Source organism: Electrona antarctica, assembly GCF_951216825.1.
Source record: "Electrona antarctica genome assembly, chromosome: 20".
NCBI classification, from domain to species: domain Eukaryota; kingdom Metazoa; phylum Chordata; class Actinopteri; order Myctophiformes; family Myctophidae; genus Electrona; species Electrona antarctica.
The window spans coordinates 34,700,210-34,725,013 of NC_136801.1; the positions used below are offsets into that span (position 1 = coordinate 34,700,210).

At 44.5% G+C, this 24,804-nt stretch overlaps 1 protein-coding gene across 1 annotated transcript; it reads left to right on the forward strand.

The window, feature by feature from the left end:
• Window positions 1-6,539: 6,539 nt before the first annotated feature.
• On the forward strand, window positions 6,540-24,232 carry LOC306912710 (serine/threonine-protein kinase RIO3-like). The gene is made up of 13 exons (XM_079489131.1): window positions 6,540-6,857; window positions 8,469-8,581; window positions 9,397-9,545; window positions 10,422-10,529; window positions 13,027-13,136; window positions 13,256-13,399; window positions 13,979-14,106; window positions 14,522-14,704; window positions 18,588-18,747; window positions 19,991-20,071; window positions 22,749-22,838; window positions 23,561-23,674; window positions 23,943-24,232. The coding sequence occupies exons 1-13, from the start codon at window positions 6,822-6,824 to the stop codon at window positions 24,072-24,074; spliced, it is 1,548 nt and encodes a 515-aa protein (XP_079345257.1). The 5' UTR covers window positions 6,540-6,821; the 3' UTR covers window positions 24,075-24,232.
• The last annotated feature ends 572 nt before the right edge of the window (window positions 24,233-24,804 follow it).

Consider the following 24,804-nt stretch of genomic DNA (forward strand, 5'->3'; position numbering starts at 1 on the left):
TGAATTCTTGAAGAGGTGACCCCAAGCTATACAAGAATCAGTTGAGAAATAAACCTTATCTGACGAAATCACGTTCAGCCAAAAATCAGCCATCGGCTCCTGGACTACTGGGGATTTTTGTTGTTATCCTTTTAGCATATAGACTTTGACTGTACAATACAGTATTTCAATCATTCAAAACTCCTCACAGGTAGGTATAGGTACAGGTATAGCCCACATAAACTGGACCTGCATGTTAATTCCCCGAGGGATCACCACAGGTAGATATAGGCCTAGGTAGCCCACATACTAATGGAGCGCATCAGCTAGGAGGCCTGCAGATATATTTTAAGCCACACTGTATAACCCCAGACTGTCCTCTATAGTGCATTACGTCCCTAGCAGCCCTAGAAATGACACACACCGTTTAAGCAGCTAAGTACAGTCACACTATGTCCAAAACCACAAATGACACACGCTTAGCTAACATACCCTCTCTCTCTCACTCTCTCTCTAGGCCTATAGCAAACTGCATGTTGTCGCCTCACTCGGAACAAAAACGAGCTTGTAGATCTGGCTATTTTTGGCTATAATGCCCCCCCCCCCTCCCCCTCTCTAAATACAGCAACACTGTGTCCAAAATAAGCCCAACGGACAGGCCCTCATGTGGGCTCGTCCCTCCGTCCACTGTGGAACAAGGTTTTGCCTTGAATAATTGATCGGTACTAGGATGTAAAGCCATAGCAGGGGGGCCTCCCTCCATCCTTTCACCAGAACCCCCACCCCCATGCCCCCCTCCCACACACCCCATCTGTCTGTCAGATTAATTGCGTCAGAGAGAGGGAGAGAGAGAGAGAGAGAGAGAGAGAGAGAGATATAGAGAGAGAGGACAGGACGATCATCTGCTTCTCCCAAGTCTGCTCCAGAACGACAGTGAATCAGGAGATATTTCCCATTTTCTCTTTTTTCTCATTTCAGTATTATGTGTTTTCTTCTTTGTCCCATGAAATAAAGCAGATCGAGATCTACAGTATAAAAGCTGCACAGCACGTTGCGATGCATTGTGACTTCATGATGTGTGAGCTTGTAGATCGGCTACTATCTATTTATTTATTTATTTATTTATTTATTTATTTATTTATTTATTTATAAACCCACACGGCGACCACACATAATACAATATGGTAGATATTCTACCTACTCACAAGCCGTCAGTGTCGTCACGCCCTTGCAGTCAGTATAGCCTATATAGCTATACAGTTGTAGCCGGCTACCATCGATGCTGTGCTGCTTGGATGGCGGCCGTCAGGCGCTCCTCCTCCGGGCATGAATAAGGTATAACCGCCGGCCGCGATGGTCCTGATGCTGCTGCTGCTGCTGCTGCTGCTGCTGCTGGTGGTTTGTTGTGACGGAGCACAGGAGGATGAGGCCATCGGTCCGTAATCACTGCACACTGCCAGCTGGATGATCACACACCATCACTGATGCATGGTTGGATGGATGGATGTGTGTGTGTGCGCGTGTGTGCGTGCGTGCGTGTGTGACTGTGAAGTGAACGACGATACGACGTTAAAAAAAAACCCCTGAACGATATCCGTCTGTGTGTTTCCGCCGTCAAACGTCTCTCTCTCTCTCTCTCTCTCTCTCGTGTGTGTGTAACGACGGTCGTGCGCGTTCACGCTCGTGCGCACACACGACACGCCGACGAAGGTAGTCTGCCTGGCAGGCTGGCTCGCGTTTATAGGCTGCTGCGCACACGCGCAGTGACCGGGGGCGAGCGCGAAGAAGACCACACGCATGCGCGTGCACGCGCGCGCGCGCACACACACACACACACACACACACACACACACACACACACGGCAGTGCACCCCCCTCTCTCCATATACACCCACACCAGTGTCTTTTCCGAGTAACTCACCTTCATCTCTCTCTCTCTCTCTCTCTCACACACACACACACACACACACACACACACACACACACACACACACACACACACACACACACACACACACACACACACACACACACACACACACACACACACACACACACACACCTAGCCTAAACACTGAGAAATTAGTACACATTTAAATGAATGTGTAACATTCATTGTGCAACTTACACAAAACTACATGAATAGTTCAAACAGTCTCTTTGGCATCTTTAGGCCATTAAGGACCCTTATAGCATATACATGAGCAACTGGCGTATTTATTTGTAGCCTATTTAGGTTATATAAAGTTAACATAACACACCGAATGACACATCTTCTCTGAACAACATTTTTAACTGCCTCGATGACATCAAGGCATGGATGGCTGCACATTTCCTTCAGCTAAACCAAAATAAAACTGAAGTCATCAAATTTGGCCCCCAGAAATCCGTAAATGACCTCAAAAGTTCCCTAGGCCCCATGCAAATTTTCACAACACAGTAAAGAACCTGGGTGTTCACTTTGACTCCAGCTTACATTTTAATAAACAAGTATCCAGTGTAGTGAGTAGCAGTTTTTATCAGTTAACAATAGCAAAATTGAAACCTATTTTAGCGTATACCTAGTCCTGAAACATGACTGCCATGATAATCATCGTGACAGTCATGACGCAACTGCAGCCTGTTTTACGCGATCGCTACATTTACAGTCCAAACGTGTATATAAACATTCCGTTTTAAAATATAAAGTACTCACAATTTGTCCCACGGGTGTTAGAGATTTGTTGGTACAGCGATTAGCATTGCTGCATCCCGCGTTGTTTAATAAAAAGCATTTTTATCCGAGCTGTTTTTTTTTGCCGTTGGCTTTCATCTACGCGCCCCTATCGGTCGGGAGGAGTGTGGCAGTCTGAAACACTGGGTGTGTTCGATATAGGCACGCTGACAGCACTGCCAATACAGACTAATAGGCGAGTGCGCTCCCGGTGTGCAACTTTGTATTTCCCAAACGAACCCCGTTTGAGAAAAGTAGCCGGGGAGCTCGGATAAAAATGCTTTTTATTAAACAACGCGGGATGCAGCAATGCTAATCGCTGTACCAGCAAATTTCTAACACCCGTGGGACAAATTGTGAGTACTTTATATTTGAAAACGGAATGTTTATATACACGTTTGGACTGTAAATGTAGCGATCGCGTAAAACAGGCTGCAGTTGCGTCATGACTGTCATGATGATTATCATGGCAGTCATGTTTCAGGGCTAGCGTATACCGTGACCTGGAAACCGTGATCCATGCTTTTATCACCTCTCGACTGGATTATTGTAATTCCCTGTATCATGGCCTGACTCAATCCACTCTGTCCCGCCTACAGATGGTCCAAAACTCAGCTGCAAGACTTTTGACAGGAACCAGAATGCGCGAGCACATAACCCCGGTTCTGGCCCAACTGCACTGGTATACCAGTGAAACACAGAATACATTTTAAAATTCTACTGTTCGTTTTTAAAGCCCAAAATGGCCTTGCACCGGAATATATTTGTGACCTGGTTTCTGCACCTCCAGCCTCCAGGGTACTCAGGTCAACCTCCCAAATGCCCCTTGCTGTCACCTCAACGAGCCAAAGGCGACCGAGCCTTTTCGGTAATTGCCCCCAAACTCTGGAATAGTCTCCCACTACACATCAAATCCAGCCCAACCATCGAAAGTTTCAAATCCTCCCTAAAAACTCACCTTTTCTCCATTGCCTTCAGCTCCTAGTTCTGTGAAGGTTTTAAACCTCTTTGTAATTGTAATTAGTAATTAGTAGGCTATTTGTTGTTTCATGTTCCTTAAGATGTTGTTATATTGTATTTTTCTTTTATGAAGTATTGCTAAACGTTTATTTTAATTTTGTATTTTAGGATGTAATTTTTATATGGAAAGCAGTAAGCACTTTTTTTTTTAACTTTTACGTTTTTAAATGTGCTATATAAATAAAGGTGACTTGACTTGACATATAAATGCATTTGAAATATATAGCAAAAAATATATAGCAAAAAATAGCGGCTATATTTTTGCTCCGTCAGTAATATACAATGTGGCCCTCTGTGAATGTGGAAATATAGTGGCCCTCTTCATCGTCAAATTTGCCCACCCCCTGCCTTATAGCTAAAGAGAAAAGCATGACCACCATATTGTATAACATTGTGTTGCAGTATTTCAACCTTTTTTCCCCTAATTCATATAGCTTATATTTAGCACAATTTATACAGGGCATGGTCATATACCCATATGAACCCAGTAAATGCATTAGGCCTAATATAGTATCTACCATATACATACATGCACAATATTGCAAATGGCAATAAGCCAAAAGTTTGCATGCATAACTATATTATGATTACAAATGACATGATTACTGTTGCAATGGACACATTTGTCAACATATATTTGACATGCATGGTTAAATCTGATTACCAATTACATGGTAATGACATAGCCAACATGGTTCACATATACATGATTACAAGGATACAAAAGCTATAGTAAACATGCAGGGGATAGACAAGAGAACAAAACAATAAAGTAATCGATGAGCCTATGTTGTTAGAGAATGTATGGCAATAATTTGTGTGCGCAAATTGCGTGTGTGAGTGTGTGCGCATGTGTAGCTATAAGTGTGTTTACTTTAAACATGAATGCATATCATGATTGTATGAATTCAGTGAGGATAGTTATAAGCCAATAGAATGTCTCAAGTCAAATACCTCTGTATTTGATACAGGTGATGTGAAGTTTAGAGTCTACTACGTGTTTTTTATCATCTTTTTTTTTTATTGTTGTTTTTTTGTTTATTGTTTTTGTGGCTTTCGCCTTTATTTATAGAGGGACAGACAGTAGGCTGACAGAAAATGGGGGAGAGAGATGGGGGAGTGACATGCAGTAAGGGCCGTCGGAATCGGGAGTCGAGCCCGTGGCACACTGCCAGACTCGGGCTACCGGCCAAGGTGCCTGGACCGCTGAGCCACGGCCCAGGCCTTTTTGTCTCCACCAGGCCGAAGGCATGGGGAGAGAGTATGTTTTGCACTCCGTCCGTCCGTCCGTGTGTGTGTCCGTCCGTCCGTCCGTCCGTCCGTCCTTCCGTCTGTGACCAGCTAATCTCCGGCACCGTTAACCCGGTCGATGCCACATTTTGCACACACACTCCCTGGATGCCAACGATGAACCTCTGCCCCAAAATTTCCAGAACGGCTTGTTATAGCGCCACCAGGAGGCCGTTTTGTGCAAAACAAGTTTTTGGACAGTACACCTACAGATTTTGTCCAAACATCACGCAAATTGGTACACAGTCTCTCTAGAGCCATTCAACGAAACTGGTCTTTCAGATTTCTCAGACTCCATCCTGATTGGCTAAGATTGGCTTCCAAAGTTCGCAGGAGTGCTCCGTTTCTAAAAAATGCTGCAAATCATGAACACATTGTGTGACTTCCGTGAAATTGTGCACGCACATTCCCACTAGGCCGAGGAAGAAATGCCACATGAACATTTTCAACTCAGCCTCATGGTGGCGCTATAACTGGCCGAAAAGTTTACCTCTAACTGCACGGATCTGTGGATAACTTTGTATGCCAACTCCCTAAAGGCCAAGGAAAAACCTTTGCCTGGAATTTTTCACATCTGCTCTTTATAGCGCCACCAGGAGGCCGACCTATGTAAAACACATTTTCTAATATTACTCCTTCAGATTTTATCCAAATTTCACGCAAATCGGTACACATGCTCTGATTTCTCATAATCCACCCTCATTGGCTACGATTGGCTTCTAAACCTTTCAGGAGTAGCCCGCTTTGTACCCGTTTTGTACAAATCGCCACAACTACTCAACTCAGCGTCCGATTGTGGTGAAACTGTCCATGCATATTCCCACTAGGCTTTGGAAGAAATGCCACTTGACAGTTTTCAAATCAGACTCATGGTGGCGCTACAACAGGCCAAGCCGCGTCACACACACACACGTTTATATTGCTCCTAAACATTTTGCCAAACATCACACACACACTCCTATCCTCCTGGTGGAGACCTGTGCCCAGAAGGGCACTTTTTCTAGTTTATCATCTTTTTGACCTAAATTTAACAAAATCATCGGCCAATGAAGGGCCTCAAACACAGTACCGCGCGGTCCAATTTCCCCGAAGGGTCCCTGAGAGCCAAGGGCCCCTGCCACTAGCCTGGCTAATAAGCCAGACCGAATCAGCCGTTGGCAAAAAAAAATTGCCTGCCACGACAGTGTGATTTGAGTCTGGCTTATTAGCCAGGCTACCCTGCCACGGCCCCACTGGCCCTATGGCTAATTTGGTCCTGCACCAACTACTACAAAAATTACTACTACATTTAACAGAGGCAACTTGTGATATCGCAATACCAATAATAGTTTTACATCTTTGCAACTTCTTTTCTTTATTTATTTTTATCAGCAAAGATTAACTTATTTGCCTCTGTTGGCCTATATATATATATATATATATATATATATATATATATATATATATATATATATATATAAAGCAGATTCATTTTTATTTGGTCAAAGTTGTAACAAATAATATCATATTACTTTTATTTTGAAACCCAACGAACTGAACGGTGTTGTTCCGGAAAGGACGACAGCTGTTAGCAGCTAGCAGTTAGCACTTAGCTTCTAAAGCTTGTTGTTGTTGTTGTAGTGCCACCATTTAGAACTGTGTCTACCTCTATTTAAACACCATTTAATACCTTAGCACTTCTTTAATATCACCATTTAATACCTTACTGTTGTTGTTGTACAGGCGCCGTACGTGTCGCATATTTAACGTGTCTCATTGTTTATCAGTTTTATATATAAGTAACGTCAGCGTGTTGTTTTTGTCATAAACAAACACTATCATGGAGCCAGTGGAAGTGATTAGCGACGCACCGCGGGTGAGTGTAATGTCATGTTAAATTCACTAACGTTTAGATTAGGAATAAATACATGTAATATGTGATTACACTGAGAGTAGATGGCCCATGACATGTCTGGACATGTCCCCCCCCATTTAACTCAGTGGTTCCCAACGTGGGGCCCGGGGACCCCCAGGGGCCCTCGAGGCAGTTCCAGCGGGTCCTCAGCTAAATGATAGTTTGGAACCAAATGGACCCTTATGGGTCTCTGTATGTACACTCAGAGTTACATTAATTAACATTGATTTTACATTTAAATTGGGGGTCCCAGAGATAGAAATGCCATTACATGGGGGTGACGTCGTAGACTAATCAAATGCATGTCAAACTGGGGGTCCTTGAAATTAAACGGCTTGAGAATCACTGCTAGAGCCATACAAATCTTCTCTAATAAGGGTCCCTACCTGGCATATCTTTTCAAATGGGGGTCTGCAGGCTAATTAGTGTCAATTTAGGGGTCCTTGACATGAAAACGTTTGGGAACCACTGATTTAACTAGAGCAGTGGCAACTCTCAGAGTAACAGATGCATATTTGAATGAGTTTCACTGTTAAATCATGTGAATAAATAAATGGTTATTTTCTTGTAGTGAATTTGCTAGTGGTAAACTTTGCCCTCTGGTGGCCATGTGCTATACAGGATTACTGATACATGGAGTGCTCCCAGAAAATTGTGCTTGTTCCCGTTCTAAAGGATAAAGTGGGGAAGCTGAACAGCTGTCATATCCAAAGTGATGGAGATGGTTATCTTGAGTAGAATTAAAACAATGTTAAACTCACTTTGCATGTTGCTTTGCCACTCGATGTGCCATTCACTTTAAGCATGCGCATACCCTCTATAAGCAAGAGAGCATGAGAAAACTCAAGGTGTATAATGATAGTATGAGGCTGCGGCTAGGAGCTCCAAGAAGCTAGCCATATGTTTGTAAGTGTCGGGGTTCCAACTTGCCCTGAAGTTTTAAGAAACTTGATGTATAAATGTATGTGCAGAGCAACTGAGTCAGAAATGGACATCATTACTGCTGTGACTAACCCTGTATACAGTTCGTATAGATTGTCTTACACAATTGTGGAAGCACTGGCGGACCTGCATGTTAGACATTGAAAAACTGTATTATTATTATTTCTTTTTGTTTTTGTACTGTACTTTGTGTGTCATTTGTACTGTTTTATGTATTTTACTCTTCTGTGATGTGGATCTCCCTGGGTCTGAAATAAAATTAAGCATCACCAACATTGTAGCTATACGAAAAGATTGAATTATCCTCTTTCTAATTTCTATCTGCAAAGTGTTTGCTTCATAAAACTCAGACATGCTATTATGAGCTACTTTCTATATAATGCTTTCCATGCAGGTGATACTTTTTTAATGACACTGTAGCAATGATTTGTTTATTCACAATATAGAGCTATTTAACACTGATATTGAATAAAGTATTTTATCGCAATGAATGATTGATCTGGTGATTACTAGTTGATTCATGATGATGATGATGAACACTTGTAGGTTTGTAGATCCCATGACTTACCTCTAAGTGGAGCCTCTGTAACACTCTGTTTGTGTGTATATGTGTGTGTGTATGTGTTTCAGAGCCCATGGGGGCGTCCCGTGCAGACCCCCAGCTGCTCTCTGACTGATGTGATGAGTGAAGAGCTCGCCAAGCAACTGGACGATGAGAACTACGACCTGGAAGCACTGTCTAAGTAAGACGCCATTATAGAATGTTCTTATGTTGATCATACTTATCACTGAATGTCATCCATCCATCTTAAACCGATTATCCGTAGTCAGGTCGCGGGGGCAACAGCTCCACCAGTGTTCCAGACGTCCCTCTCCAGAGCAACATTAGTAACTTCCTGGGGGATCCTGAGGCGTTCCAAGGCAAGCGAGTCGATGCGTTTCCTCCAACTGCGCCTTGGTCTGCCCCGGGGTCTCCTCCCAGTGGGACGGGCCTCGAGGACCTCCCTAGGGAGACGCCCGAGAGGCATCCTAACCAGATGCGTGAACCACCTAAGCTGGCTCCTTTCCAAGCGAAGAAGCAGCGACTCTACGCCGAGTCTCTCTCGCGTGACTGAACTTCTCACCCCATCTCTAAGGGAGATGCCAGCCACCCGTCAAAGAAAACTCATTTCGGCCGCTTGTATTCGTGACCTTATTCTTTCGGTCATTATCCACACCTCATGACCATAGGTGAGAGTAGGAACGAAGATTGCTCGGTAGACAGAGAGCTTTGCTTTCTGGCTCAGCTATCTTTTCGTCACAACAGTGCGGTACAGCGACTGCAATACTGCCCCTGCCACCCCTGCCGCTCCGATTCCCCCGGCTGATCTCCTTCTCTGTCCTCTCCTCACTCGTGAACAAGACCCTTGGATGCCTTTGATCAATCTGCAATCATTTTGACGATGCATGCGCAATTGCGCACTGGCGCACCACTTATGTGCGGGCCTGTGTATAACATATGACTCTCTCCTCCCCCCCCTCCTCTCCTCTCTCCTCCCCCCTCCCCTCCTCTCCTCAGTACCAGTGTAGACGTGTTGTTGTCGTGCGACATAGAACCAGAGACGGACAGTGACCTCATGATGGCCCAGATGATGCAGATGGAGTTTGACCGCGAGTTCGATACCCAGCTGCGTCTGGAGGAGAAGAAGCTTAACGGAGACAGCAAGGGTGAGGACGGGGGGGACGGGGGGCGTGTCCAAGCAGACCATAGTTAAACGGCTGGTGAGGAGCGCCAGTCATGTGATCTTGACAGACCCGATAACTTACGACCCGATGCTGATTTATTTTTCTACTTCTAACCGATAAAATCTATTATTGAAAGGCAGTGGTTTTCAACCCTTTTCATACCCAGGTCAATTATGTATTCATTATATAATTAATTATGTACACGGACCACCATTTGATGAGATGTAGCCTCTCAAACCCAAAACTTAGAATATTTTGACATTATTTGATAAGATTTTGTCAACAATTCCATGCTGTATAGATGTGGTACCATTAGGAGAGATAACAGCCAAACCCATAAAAAAAAAAAAAACTACATTCTGTGTAGGGAACCAGCTCAGTGGCCTTGTGGTTAGAGTGTCCGCCCTGAGACTGGGAGGTCGGGTTCAATCCCCGGCCGGGTCATACCAAAGACTCTAAAAAATGGGACCCAGTGCCTCCCTGCTTGACACTCGGCATCAAGGGTTGGATTGGGGGTAAGTCCCTGCGACATACTAGCGTCATGTCCAGGGGGTGTACTTGTACATCAAGCTGCCTCACGCTACAGAAACAGGAGATAGGCTCCTGCCCTATGGGCCTCATGGCTCGGCAAGGCTACTTACTTACTACTACTCTGTGTAGGCTTCTTGTGAATTAAGTAATGCACATGTTTAACAACAATTTCACTCTTGAGAGTGTACTCTCAAGATCTATAATTGTCAACTCTCCATCATCATCAGCTGTGGACCCCCTGGAACCCCCTCAAGGACCACTTTTTGAAAACGTGTGTGTGTGTGCGTGTGTGCGTGCGTGTGCGTGTGCATGTGCGTGTGTGCACAGTTTCCATCTCCTTTGAGAACTACCTGAAGGTCCATCCTTATGAGGACAGTGAGAGCTCTGATGACGAGGTGGACTGGCAGGACACCCGATATGACCCCTACAAACCAGGTACCATTCCCTTCCCCTACAAACCAGGTACCATTCCCTTCCCCGACTCCTACTGCCTTGCTCAATGTGTCTGTTTGTTAGATACAACCCCTACTAACCAGGTACCATTTTGCTCAATGTGTCTGTTTGTTAGAAGGGGCGGCAGTGGCTTAGGGGTAGAGTGGCTGGATGGTAACCGCAAGGTCGCCAGTTCGAACTAGGGATGTCGGTAGCGGTTATTTTTTTTAATAGGCTACCCCAAATGTAATATGCATCTAGGCCTATAGGCTACATAATTAAAGTTGGTAGACGAATGGTATACATGTATTTATGCTCCTTTTTAAAAGACAAACAAAAAAGCAACAATATAAAGAAATTGTTGTAGGCTTAATCATAAATAAACAACGCATCACATCTGCACGCATGCATCTGCGCGTCTACAGTACAGGGGTCCGCCGGTTCTAGTCCAAAACAGGCCAGTCCAGATCTGAGCAACCTATACCTATAAAGCCACTGGACGCATGGGCTAAGCCTTTTTTATTATTAAGGTCAGCATGCATGTCACCGTGTTCTGTTTGTTTGTTGACTTTTTGCTGACGAGAAAACCCTCAAACATCGATAGCACATGGCTAACTTGATAGCCGTAAGCCGTGCCAGTGTGGGGAGATGGATTGGAGGAGGAAGCGGCGGCGGCTGTAAACATTCTCCCTCCAGGGCAATAATGGATTTAATAATGCCTAAACAAAATACATACATACATGGATGCACCTGGGACGTATCCTCAGTGATGTATCCCAAGGTCATCGGGGTTTCGGGTCTCCCAACATCATACCCCTCACTCAGGTGACCCAGCCGGGGTGATCAAGTCCCGACTTACGTCCCAGTAGCTACCCTCGATCAGTCCCATTAGGGAAAAACCAGGGCCACACAATCCGTTCCTCCTGAACTACTCTGCCGGGACTGGGAGGTACCATTCTGGCGCGTGGAAGGACTAGGCTCTGTGGGTTGACTCCTGTCCGGGCCCCTCCTACGTCTCACCAGGTCCACTCCTGCTCTCACCAGGTCAGGCCCTGTGCGTTGCACCAGACTCCCAGCACCAGCCACTTTATTCAGGAATGGTGGATTCTCGAGCCGCAACAGTTCCGCAGGCTCCACCTTGCCCTTGGTGGTGCTGCAGGCTCCGCTTGAGGCTTGAATGGCCCTCCTAAAGGCCTCACCGTGGGTTTGTTGGGCTTCTTCCTCACAGAAGACACAGGCTGGGGCGCCAACCCATACTGCTCCCGGGTGCCGTCTAATTTCCGGCTGCCACCCGTCTCTCCGGTGGTCACCAGACTATTCCTGGTTGTCACGTAGTCTATTTCTATGAGTCACTATAAATAGAATAACTAAACAAAATACATACATACATGGATGCACCTGGGACGTATCCATGTAGGTCTCTGCATTGATACGGTCGACATGTTGTGTTAATCTCGTCTCGCTGTCACTCACCTTTAGTTTTGACTACCGCAAAGCTACCGTTGTAGCCAACTAGCCATTGAAGTACAACAGATAACTTTGGGACATTGAGGGGGCAGAAAACAGCGCCCGAGCACTGTTCATGCAGCCTGGAGTGTGACAAGCTGGGCGGCGCAAATAACAGCAATGTGTGCAACATGACAACTGTTTTAAAGTATTGTACAGTGACAACTAAAGTCTCTGTAATGTTTATGTTGTACTATTACTAAAAACGATGTAAAATAAAGGGATTTAAGATCAGAACACGCATTTATTATTATGCAAATTAACCATAAAGCTGATAAGCATACTCGGATATTTCTTAACGGTCGGTTAACCGGCTATCCGGTTACCTGTTGACATCCCTAGTTCGAACCCGGGCTCCCCCAGAGTTAGTGTCGAAGTGTCCTTGAGCAAGACACTGAACCCCTAATTGCTCCTGATGTGCTGGTTGGTGCATGGTTTCCGCTGCCATCAGTGTATGAATGTGTGTGTGAATGGGTGAATGTAATGCACAGTCTCTGTAAAGCGCCTTGGATAAAGGCGCTATATAAATTCACCATTTACCATTTATATAAATGCACCATTTAGATACAACCCCTACAAACCAGGTACCATTCCCTTCCCCCGACTCCCACTGCCTTGCTCAATTTGTCTGTTAAAACATGCCCCAAATGATGTTCATAACAATGTTATAAAAACAACACATTTAAAGCCAGGCGTTTCTTCGGGCACCCTTTTACCTGTGCCATGCAAAAACTAGAAAAAACCCTGTGACATGGCTCTTTAACCAGAAGTATTAGCCAACGCTGTTTCTGTCGCTCGATTTGACCGGAAGTAAAAAAAACATGAAACACGGTGATCTGCTAACCGAAACATCGTGCTACATTTGAGTTTAATCATCATTTGAGTCCTCTATTAGTCATCTGTGAGTCTCTCTCTCTTTCTCTCTCATTTTTGACTTGACTTAGAAAAGAGATTAAAAAAAATGTAAATTAAAACATGATTGCTTGTGTTGCAGACAAGCCTCAGGTGACGTCCAAGAAGGGTTTCATAGGAAAGGGAAAGAACATCACAACCAAACACGATGAGGTTGTGTGTGGACGCAAAAATGCTGCACGCATGGACAATGTAAGATGTCTGTCTGTCTGTCTGTAACCGTTGCATTCTGTATGTCTGTCTCACTGACTGTCACTTTCTCGGTCTCTCTCTCCCTCTCTGTCTCTCTCCCTCTGTCTCCCTCTCTGCAGTTTGCTCCATGTGTGCATGTCGGTGACGGGCTGATCATGGACCTGAAGCTGTCCAACCAGGTGTACAACTCTCTGAAGCAGCACTGCTACAGCGAGCAGAGACGCAGCGCACGGCTGCACGAGAAGAAGGAGCACTCCACTGCTGTGAGTGCACGCACGCACGCACGCGCACATTCATTCACACATACATGCAAGCAAACACATGTACTTGCAAGAAGCACTATTCACACACACATTCACACATGCATGCAAGCACACACATTCTGACAAACCTCGGTCAACACAGCTAAACCATTTGTCTCTCTGTGTCCTTCCTCTCTGTCTGTCTCTCTCTGTGTCCCTGTGTCTCTCTGTGTCCCTGTCTGTCTCTGTGTCTCTTTGTGTTCCTGTCTGTCTCTTTGTCTCTCTGTGTGCCTGTCTGTCTCTATGTCTCTTTGTGTCCCTGTCTGTCTCTGTGTCTCTCTGTGTCCCCGTCTGTCTCTGTGTCTCTCTGTGTCCCTGTCTGTCTCTGTCTCTCTGTGTCCCTGTCTGTCTCTGTCTCTCTGTGTGTCCCTGTCTGTCTCTGTGTCTCTCTGTGTCCATGTCTGTCTCTGTGTCTCTCTGTGTCCCTATCTGTCTCTGTGTCTCTCTGTGTCCCTGTCTGTCTCTGTGTCTCTCTGTGTCCATGTCTGTCTCTGTCTCTGTGTGTCCCTGTCTGTCTCTGTGTCTCTCTCCGTCATCCAGGAACAAGCGGTAGACTCTCGTACTCGCCTGCTGATGTTTAAGATGGTGAACAGTGGGGTTCTGGAACACATCAATGGATGCATCGCCACCGGAAAGGAATCTGTCGTGTTCCACGCCAATGGAGGGAGGTGAGACACGCAGCACACAGCATGCAACAATTTGCCTTTTACGAATATACTTCAATGTATATTGAACGTGGTTAACTGTGAATAGCTGTGTACGTGGTGACAAAAAGTTGGTGAGGTACAATTCTGAAAAGTTTCAGGTTGGGATTAGGTTTAGGATTAAGCACTTCACGGTTGGATTAGCGGTTTTAGGGGTTAGAGAGTTAAGCCTGACTTATACTTGGTTGCGGGCCAGTGTTGTGCACAGAAAATAGCAGATGTGCAAGCTTGTAGATCGGCTATGTTCAGGCTTCAGGATTACGGAGAAAAAAAAACAATTGCACCAAAAAAAGAAAACAGAAAACATGCTAAACGGCTGATGTCCTCGCAAGCATAGTAATCTGTGCAAGCATAGTAATCTCTCTCTCTCTCCCCCCAGCATGGAGGAGCAGAGTGTTCCAAAGGAGGTGGTGCTGAAGGTGTTTAAGACCACCCTCAACGAGTTCAAGAACCGGGACAAGTACATCAAGGACGACTACCGCTTCAGGGACCGCTTCAGCAAGCTCAACCCCAGGAAGGTCATCAAGCTGTGGGCCGAGAAAGAGATGCACAACCTCGCCAGGTACGGTTTCCAAATGTTCCTCGACTACCTTTTTTCACTGGCGAAAACTAAATGGAAACTAAGCTATGATGACTAAAACTAAGACTAAATGTATTGACAATTTCGTCAACAAATAACATCTAGACTGAAATGTTAGGAAGGGACTAGTGGACAAGACATCCAGTATAAGTCATTTTACACTTGTTCCATGCTGAAAATAGCCGATCGTCAAGCTCACAACGACACGTTGTGAGCTTGTAGATCGGCTATTTTCAGCATGTGTAAAATCAGTCATTACGGCGGCATCGAGGCCCGCCAAAATACATTTTAGTCGACTAAATCGACTGTAGATTTTGTCGACTAAAACTAGACTAACAGTAAAACATTCCAGGTGACTAAAATGTGACTAAAACTAAATAAACTATTCAAGAGACTATGACTAAAACTAAAATCAAAATTTGCTGTCAAAAATCAACACTGCCCCAGAGTTAGTGTCGAAGTGTCCTTGAGCAAGACTCTGAACCCCTAATTGCTCCGATGTGCTGGTTGGTGCCTTGCATGGTTTCCTATACCATCAGTGTGAATGTGTGTGTGAATGGGAATCTATGTATAGCGCCTTGGATAAAGGTGCTATATAATTAAATGCACCATTTACCATTTAACACACACATCGCCAATTTGGAAAGAACTTGGGCCCCTTCCCTACTTCCTTCACAGGTGTTACCGCTGATACTAATGAAGGCTCTGTTCCATTCTGGTCAAACGGAGTCAGGGTGCTGCTATTGTGCATGTTGGCTCACTGGAAACACTCTGCTACACCAGTGGGTCTCAAAGTGTCCTTGAGTGGGTTCCAAATGGCCCTGTACGGGTCTATAACTCTGAGAGTTATGAGGGTTCTTGAAATGAAAAAGTTTGACAACCACTGTACTCTAAATGGAACAGAGCCTTAATTCAGTAACACCTGTGAAGTAAGTAGGACACAACACGGGACTCAATCAATGAATCCCTTTACAACCACTATATTAATGTATTTCCTACAGCTTTAAGTCCAAAAATCTGAACTAACCATTTAAGAAGTATATTTTGCCTCTCCTCGAATTGCAGTCTCTGTGATCTGGATCTGGATCTGTTCTTTTTTATATCTTCGGCCCCAATAAAAAATCATCGCCAGAATTCATCAAATGTTTGCAATTGCAAACATTACTAGCACACAAGCATAGGAGTAAGTACCCTCAAACATTAACATGTCAAGAGACAAGTGTTTTCTCTGCGGACCCCCCATCTGAAAACATTTTGTGACAGGGCACAGCACTAGGGCTGGGTGCAATAACCGCAATATCGCCATACCGCCGGTATACAACGCATACCGCGGTATCGGGTTCGTTACCGCGGTAAAAAAAAAAAAAGTTTTTTTTTTTTTTTTTTTTTAAGTTTTTTTTGTCCGTGCTGTTCTGGCGCCCTAGGTTCTAACCCTAACCCTAGTTCTAACCCTAACCCTGGGTTCTAGGCCTAAGTGCATATGGTTGATATGAAATAAAGTGTATCATAATAAACAGTGAGGCTCAGTCAGTCTAATCATATGCCAGCAACACCAGAGGGAGTTCAACAAACCATGTGCAACCCAGATTCGGCACAAACAAGTATTGATTGATTGATTGATTGAACTATTTATTAACAGTTTGCAGAATTACAGTAGCCTACATTTCAAGCACAACTCAATACAAAGACTGATAACTGCGAGTGGACGACCCAATAAAGCATTAAACTTGTTTACAAGAGGGTCCACCTAAATTAATTTCACTCCTATGCCACAAAAATGTGGAACGCCCTACCAACTGTCATTAAGACATGTAAATCCCTTGACTCCACCCACCCCCACCCACCCCTTTTCCCCCTCACTGTATATGTTTTTCCCCCTTTTTACCTCCTTTATGATGATTTCCTGTTTTTGGCTGTACAAAATGTTATGATGAATTGAACAAGGTGGACCCTCTTGTAAACAAGTGTAATGCTTTATGGTGTCGTCCACTCACAGAGTAACAGTTAACAGTTTTTGTATTGAGTTGTGCAAATGTACTGTAAACTGTTAATACAAACTTAAATCAATCAATCAAGCAATAATGTTAACTCATGGCTTGGGGACTGGGGAGGCGCGCAGTTGCTGCGTGGTGTGGAGCGGCTGGAAGTTGAACCTTTCAATTCATCATATATTAAATCTATCAGTTAACTTGGAATTTGTTTAATATGTTTAAGATTTTAGGTTCCATGATGAGGGGACGTTTTTGAATGGTGGTGTTTGTTTCATGCGATGCGCTGCTGAGCGGGCATTTCATTGGAGTGAGAATGGTTGCCATTGCGTGAGACAGTGTGCGGGATTCTTTTTTTCTCTACTTCTCAGTTCCAGTTATCCGACGCACCTGTCCATTGTAGGTGTGCAGAAGGACTTTTTATTATAGTCAGTCAAAAGATAAAAACAGTTCTGTCCGTCCTGTCTGTACAGCTCTCTCTCTCTCTCTCTCTCTCTCTCTCTCCCTCCCTCTCCCCCTTTCTCTTCTCTCGCTGACAGACATCAATACAAAGTTGAAACCGTTACGATGCGCCCTTATCCATAGGCTACAGCCTAATGTGTCTCTCTCTCTCTCTCTCTCTCTCTCTCTCTCTCTCTCTCTCTCTCTCTCTCTCTCTCTCTCTCTTCTCGTCTCTCGCTGACAGACATCAATACAAAGTTGAAACCTGTTACCTACTATGCGCCCTTATCCATAGGCTACACGTTTAGCCTAATCTTTCTCTCTCTCTCTCTGACGGTCTGAGCAATGCACGATGCACCTGGCTGTTACAATAGCGCGAGGTATTAATATTCTCTCAAAACAAAGTCGGACAATGTTTTAAATTAGGCTACTCCAAACCAGACCCACCTATAAATGTTGTCTGTTGTGACATCAATGGCATCGCAGGAAAAAGACGCTCAACACAACTTGTCTTGATCTGAAATGATGTGAAATCCGTTCGCTTTTTTATTTCTTTTTTTAACAGCGGGCTGCGGGAGATGTCTGACGCAGTTGATTTGATTGACACCCGAACACGTGTTGCGGCATTGACATGCCAATCTTTCCTTAATACAACTGTAGTCCATAATATCCGTTCCAAAACTCTGCCTGCACCCCAAAAGGAGGCCCAAAAGGATTTATATATATTATAATCACACAATCAAAGTCCGGATCGTTTGCAGCTGGGGTTAATTGCCTCGCGCTGCGCAAGGGTCTTCACAATAGCAATAGCGCTGTTGTGGATTTAATTTTGGTAAACTGGATAACAACAGAAACACGTGGAAAAGCTATATGAGTCGTCTTGTCTGTTGTCTCTGTAACGGTGCCACTGTGTGTGTGAGCTGTGAGGGGAGGCCGCGCATGAGGAGGAATGACACTGGAACTGCACTAAAGACACACAGCTGCTCTATACATCTCCGTATACGGTGTTTTACCGGATTTTGCAGACCTGCTCTAACATCTCCATACACGGTGTTCCACCGGACTAAATAACACTATAAAACCGGAGGATTCTTTTTTCGCGCGCGGGGGGGGGGGGGTGGGGGGGGGGGGGGGGGTGCGGTAATTATCGCCATACCGGCGGTATGGGGGCCGACAATAACCGCGGTAATAAAAATCCCATACCGCCCCAGCCCTACACAGCACGTCACAGCGTGCCGAGTGTGTGAGAACTCATGATATAGAAGGCATTCGTAGAATCGGCCTCAGGTCCTAGTGGCTTCATACAAATGTCGTGTGTGTGTGTGTGTGTGTGTGTGTGTGTGTGTGTGTGTGTGTGTGTGTGCGTGTGTGCGTGTGTGCGTGTGTGCGTGTGTGCGTGTGTGCGTGCGTGCGTGCGTGCGTGCGTGCGTGCGCAGAATGAAGAAGGCGGGTATCCTGTGTCCAGAGGTGGTGCTGCTGAAGAGGCACATCCTGGTGATGTCCTTCATCGGTAAGGATCACATCCCTGCCCCTAAACTGAAAGACGTCAGGCTGGGAGCTGAGGACATGAAGACGGCCTACCACCAGGTCCTACATGTAAGACAACCTACTGCTGTACTCTAAATGGAACAGAGCCTTAACCCATTTTGACCTGAGATCAGATTCTAAAAATGTCTTCTACATCCTGACAGTTTTTCTGAAAAAGCTATGTTTCTATGTCAGTGGTTCTTCTATTTTTCAAAAATAGCAGATCTACAAGCTCATAGCGCGCCACCGAGTGGCGCGCTATGAGCTTGTAGATCTGCTATTTTTCAATAGCTAAAGCATAACATAATGTTAAAACCAAAAGGGGTTAACAGGTCCTACATGTAAGACAACCTACTACTGTACACCTACCATCAGGCACTGTGTCAACCCATTGAGACCTGACACCAGGTTCTACAAATGTCCATTCTATCCTAACAGTTTTCTGAATAAAAACAAACCTATGTTTCTATTAGTGGACCTCAAGCCTTTTCATGTCAAGGATCCCCAATTAGCCCTTCGCTAAGCCCCTCCCCAACCCGTCCTTGTCCAATAGGCACGTTAGCAGCTAAGAGACAGGTCAAGCTGTCCTCCATTGAGATGCATGTTAAATGACAGGATTTCTCCATATAAATAATGGATCATTTCAGAAGCAAAACCTTCAAAATGTCTGATAAATCTAGTCAACCAGGCCTGCAGTAGGCTATGTACTGGGCAAATGTGCATTTGGCATGCACACGCAGATCCGACACACCAAAGGTCGACATGTGGAAACAACGGTCGGACATGCGGAGCACGGGACAACCTACCTCAAACCCCTAACCATAACCGTTATGGTTTGGTTAGGGTTTGAGGTAGGTTGTCGCCGGTCTAATGACAGTAGGACCAATAGTATGTCGGAACTAAAGCCTGTACCCGAACATTTCCCGTCATAGTTTTAGTCGATCGGAATCAGGTACACTCATATCGGTTGTTTGTCACGATCATGCAATTTTACTTGACAATTTCTTACAAATAAAATACAAATTATTTGAAATTAGTGTACTGTATGTCTCTGTCTCTCTCTATGCAGACTCTCTATCAGCAATGTAACTTGATGTCTCTCTCTCTCTCTCTCTCTCTCTCTAGATGATGCAGACTCTCTATCAGCAATGTAACTTGATGTCTCTCTCTCTCTCTCTCCCTCTCTCTAGATGATGCAGACTCTCTATCAGCAATGTAACTTGATGTCTCTCTCTCTCTCTCTCTCTAGATGATGCAGACTCTCTATCAGCAATGTAACTTGATGTCTCTCTCTCTCTCTCCCTCTCTCTAGATGATGCAGACTCTCTATCAGCAATGTAACTTGGTCCATGCTGATCTCAGTGAATATAACATGCTTTGGCACGATGGCAAGGTACTGTCTGTGTGTGCGTGCGTGTTTGTGTGGTCGATCTACAAGCTCATAACGCGTCATATGACACTATGAGCTTGTATGTAGATCAGCTATTTCATATCTGACCTGTGCAACTTTTGTTTATGAATCCTAAAAGCCAAACAGAAATGTATTTTTTCCCAGTCTATATGTCCCAGTGTTCAGACATGAAACACAATTAAATCGTTAAATCACAATTAACCATCAAAATATCATGATAGTGACCATGTGTGTAGGTCAGTGGTTTTCACCCCGTTTCATTTCAGGGCCCATTAGTTATTCGTCTTTTGAGCCACGGACCACCATTTGACATTTATCCTCTCAGACACAAAACTAAAGAATAGGCGTTGGATAAGATCTTGTCTACAATTCCATGCTTTTGGCAAACGTTTATCAAAATAACAATTCTTCTACATCCTCTAATTGTCTAGAGTTCTTGTAAATTAAGTAATGCAGATGTTTTTAACAATAATGTAACTCTTACGGGTCCGTTTGGTTTCATTTTACTCGCTCAAGAGTTAAAGATCTATAAGGGTTAATTTGGTACCAGCTCTCCATCATTTAGCTGGGGACCACCGGGAACCCTCTCAAGGACCACTGGTGGTCCTCGGACCACTGGTCAAAAACCACTGTTTTATTGTGTAGGTGTGATGACATAGTGTTCATGCGTTGAGTGTGTTGTAGCCTCGGCATCCAGGCTTTTATTTTCGCTTTCGGCTCAAAAAGAATAGCCTGGGGAAACCCATTAGTGTCAGGTTCAGGTTTATTTGTTATATGTATAAATACAGAGTATAGTATATTTTGCTCCAAGCACTCAGTCTTGTATACACCAGTGTAAACTGGACAAAAACAAACAGCTATAGTGCAAAAGAAAGAACACAAAAACAAAATAAAGTGCAGTGTGAAGTGAAGAAACTGTTACTGAGACGGATGGTACGAGATTTGATGCTCTGGTAGCGTTTTTTGGAAGGGAGTAGTTGGAACAGGTTATTTGCGGGATGGCTGGTGTCTTTAATGATGTTGTGGGCTTTTTTTTGGTACAGTGAGTGATGTAGATGTTATGGAGACTAGGTAATGCTGTGCCGATGATTTTAGCTGTTGTTTTAACGGTCCTCTGCAGCCTGTTGCAATCCTGAGCTTACCGTACCACACTGTGATACAGCCAGTTAACCCCCTTATGGCCCTTGACGTAATTGACGTAATGAAATCAATAAATCCCTTATGGCCACTGACGTAATGGACGTAATCGATTGATTCCCAATAATCGGGAGCTTATTGTCGCAAAATTTAGCATTTTTTGGCTAATTTGGCTAACGGCCGATGTAATCTTCCTAAAACCGTCCGAAATCCGCACGTGCACGGTCGATCACACACACGCGTGATCGCGCATGCATCGCTGCGTAAAATGCGATGTTTTGGGCTTGATTAGAGCTTAATTTGACTTAGTTATGAAAAATACGATGATAGTTTAGCATTCCGGACATCTGATGATGTTGCACAGTAGCAAAGATACTACCGGATATTTTTATCCAAACCGGAAGTGGTCATCGTTCACTCGCTCTCTTTGGTCAGAATCGGCAAAATGGTGACGTTACTGCCACCATCAGGACTGATTGTCCCAATACTATAGTCTTGCCCCGTCAAAATGAGATATAGTGTGTATATCGCGGATTTTTCTATTGGCATTAAAATGACAAATTAAACATATGAATAATGCTGGCTGAAGGCACAATCCACTGTTAATTAGGCACGGCCACAAGAGGGTTTTAAGACACTTTCAATTATACAGCGATACAAGTCCACTTGGTACTTTCTTTTAGTTTTAAGTCGACTCAGAAAGTACAGTCGCTGCTGCGCCTTCTTGAGGATGTACTCTGTGTTGAGTGACCTTTACTGGGGCGGATTAATGATATAATCGTTCACTTGGTGATGCAAGGATGGCATTTGGCACAAATACTCTCTAAGGGCCACTCTTGTGGAAAAAGGCGCTGGGCCACTCAAAATTCCAAGATGGCGACAATAACCTTCAACATGGCAGCCACCTTAGCAGACCAGATAGTGATTTAATTTTTCAGGTTGTGATACAAGGATGAGATTTGGCAGCACAAATACTCTCTAAGGGCCACTCTTATAGAAACAAGGCGTTGGCCACTCCAACCAATAAGGTCCACCGCCTTGTACTCGCCGGCACCCGCCCCTCTAGACCAGAATTAGTTTTTGGCTTTTCGCCTTTATTGATAGTTACAAGTGAAGATAGACAGGAAAGAGAGAGAGAAGGGGAGAGACATGCAGCAAAGGTCGTCATGAACGGGACTCGAACACGCAACACTCGAACACAGAGCCTATATGTGGCATGCGCCTGGATCTCTAGGCCAGCGGGCGCCCCGGCTATGTGTAATTGTGACATTGTGCTAATGTGTGTTTTAGATGTGAGTCAGTAGTGTGTATATAATGTTGTGCATTTCCTACAGGTGTGTGTTAGTAGTGTGTATATGATGTTGTGTATCTTGTATCACAGGTGTTTGTTAGTAGTGTGTATATGATGTTGTGTATCTTGTATCACAGGTGTGTGTTATTAGTGTGTATCTAATGTTGTGTATCTTGTATCACAGGTGTGTGTTAGTAGTGTGTATTTAATGTTGTGTATCTTGTATCACAGGTGTTTGTCATAGACGTGAGTCAGTCGGTGGAACCGAAGCATCCACATGGTCTGGAGTTCCTCTTCAGAGATTGCCACAACGTCGCCACGGTAACCAAATGTCCTTGTTATTGTTTGACTTGAATTCAAATGGCAATGATCTTTTATTTGCGAAATACCAAATGCACAATAAAATGACTAATACAAACGAGAGAGGTAGACTGAACACCTCTGTGTGTAGTTGTTGCTATAAGCCAGGGGTTCTCAACGTTTTGACTGGGGACCCCGGAAAATGTTTGGCCATGTCTCGCGACCTACGCCACGCCTACATTTCCATTTCCCAGCCATTCAGTTGTAAAAAAAAATAACAACCAAAACCCCCCTTTTTTATTTTTGTATTTTTTTTTAAAATATAATTTTGGAACCCCCCAAAATAATTTTGGGACCCCCCCGAGTGGTCGCGACCCCCAGGTTGAGAACCCCTGCTATGAGCTGCTATAGTGTCGGCCTGAAACATCTTATCTCTACTTTGTGTATTTTTTGTTTGTTTGTATGTTTTCTTTCTTTTTTCCGTAAATTAATCAATCAAAAGTAGCAGAACGTGCCGCGTTTCGAGCTTGTAGATATGCTTCTTTTCATATTTTTGAATTTGAATCCTGATATGAGATTTTCAGCCCAAAACAGAGACGACCTACTGTAACAACACACATGTTTTTGAAGAAGGCTAAGCTAGTTACGCTAAAGCAGTGATATAAAGCACTAATATGCACAACCTGCCAACACAAATAAACACCACATGTTTAATAACTCTGTGTGTGTGTGCGTGTGCGTAGTTCTTCCAGAAGCAAGGCGTGTTAGAGGCGATGAGTGTGTACGACCTGTTCAACTCGGTAACAGGATTGAACCTCACCATCACTGAGGACGACGAGGCCGAGTTCATGTCCCAGGTCTGTATACACATGCACGAACACATGCACGCACACACACACATTGGACATTGCGAAGTGTCTGTTACTAGAATCTCGCGAGCTTGGCGGCATGCTCGCATCCAACGTCAAACGGTCCGTGTTGTTGTTTCTCTGTGAATGTCGCGTGTTGGAGTGAGACACACACACTCTCAAAGCATACATTTTGAACGAAGGCAGACAGTGATGTGTCTTTGTGGCCACTGACCGTGTTTGTTCTGTCTCTCTCTCTCTCTCTCTCTCTCTCCAGATCGTAGCTCTAGAGAAGCGTAATGAAGATCACGTCCAGAGGAAAGGAAAAAAAACCTTCTCCGTTGCCCTGGGCGACGACGACGACGACCACGAGGGTGGCCCTCCGTTAGATCGCCACGATGGCGACTAAATGCCGAGGGCCACGTTGGAAGAGAAGGAAACACAAGTATCCTGACGTCAGTCGGGACCACCTGACCACCTGTCACACTCATACCGGGGGAAACCCCGTAATGGTTGTACGTTCACGGCTTCATCATAAAAGAATAAACAGAGGAATGTACATTTTAACATTGATTTTATTTATTATTCTCCCCATTTTGGCTATTTCTGTGCTCAGACAGACCGACGCGCGCGCGCGCACACACACACACACACACACACACACACACACACACACACAGCTGCGTAATGGCTAGCACCACTCAAAAAATATCTCATACCTACATAAATGCAAAGTTTTTCTTCCCTCGCCAAGATGCCCCCTAGTGGTCCATGGAGGAATTGTAGGGGTGGGGTGAAGAGTACCAAAGTCCTCTGACACCACTTGCGTTGTCCTCTGGGTCACAGAAGTATATCTTTTTTTCTATTGGAAATCTCACAGGGTCATCTTAGAATCACGTCATATAAGAACGGTGTTCCAAAAATAAACGGACCACCCTGGCGATTCTGTCGGGGATGTGACTGTCGTTTCTGACAGTGAGTTACATTCGATAACGTCCGTGATTGGAGGAAAACTAGTGGTCTGTGATGTGTCGGAGTTCAAAGTGATTAATAGAGTGATCTCAGCTTAAATATGTAGTTAAGCCGTAACTTTCTATCATCTCGCCCCGTGATGAGTTGGAGTAGGAGTTTGTTTGTAC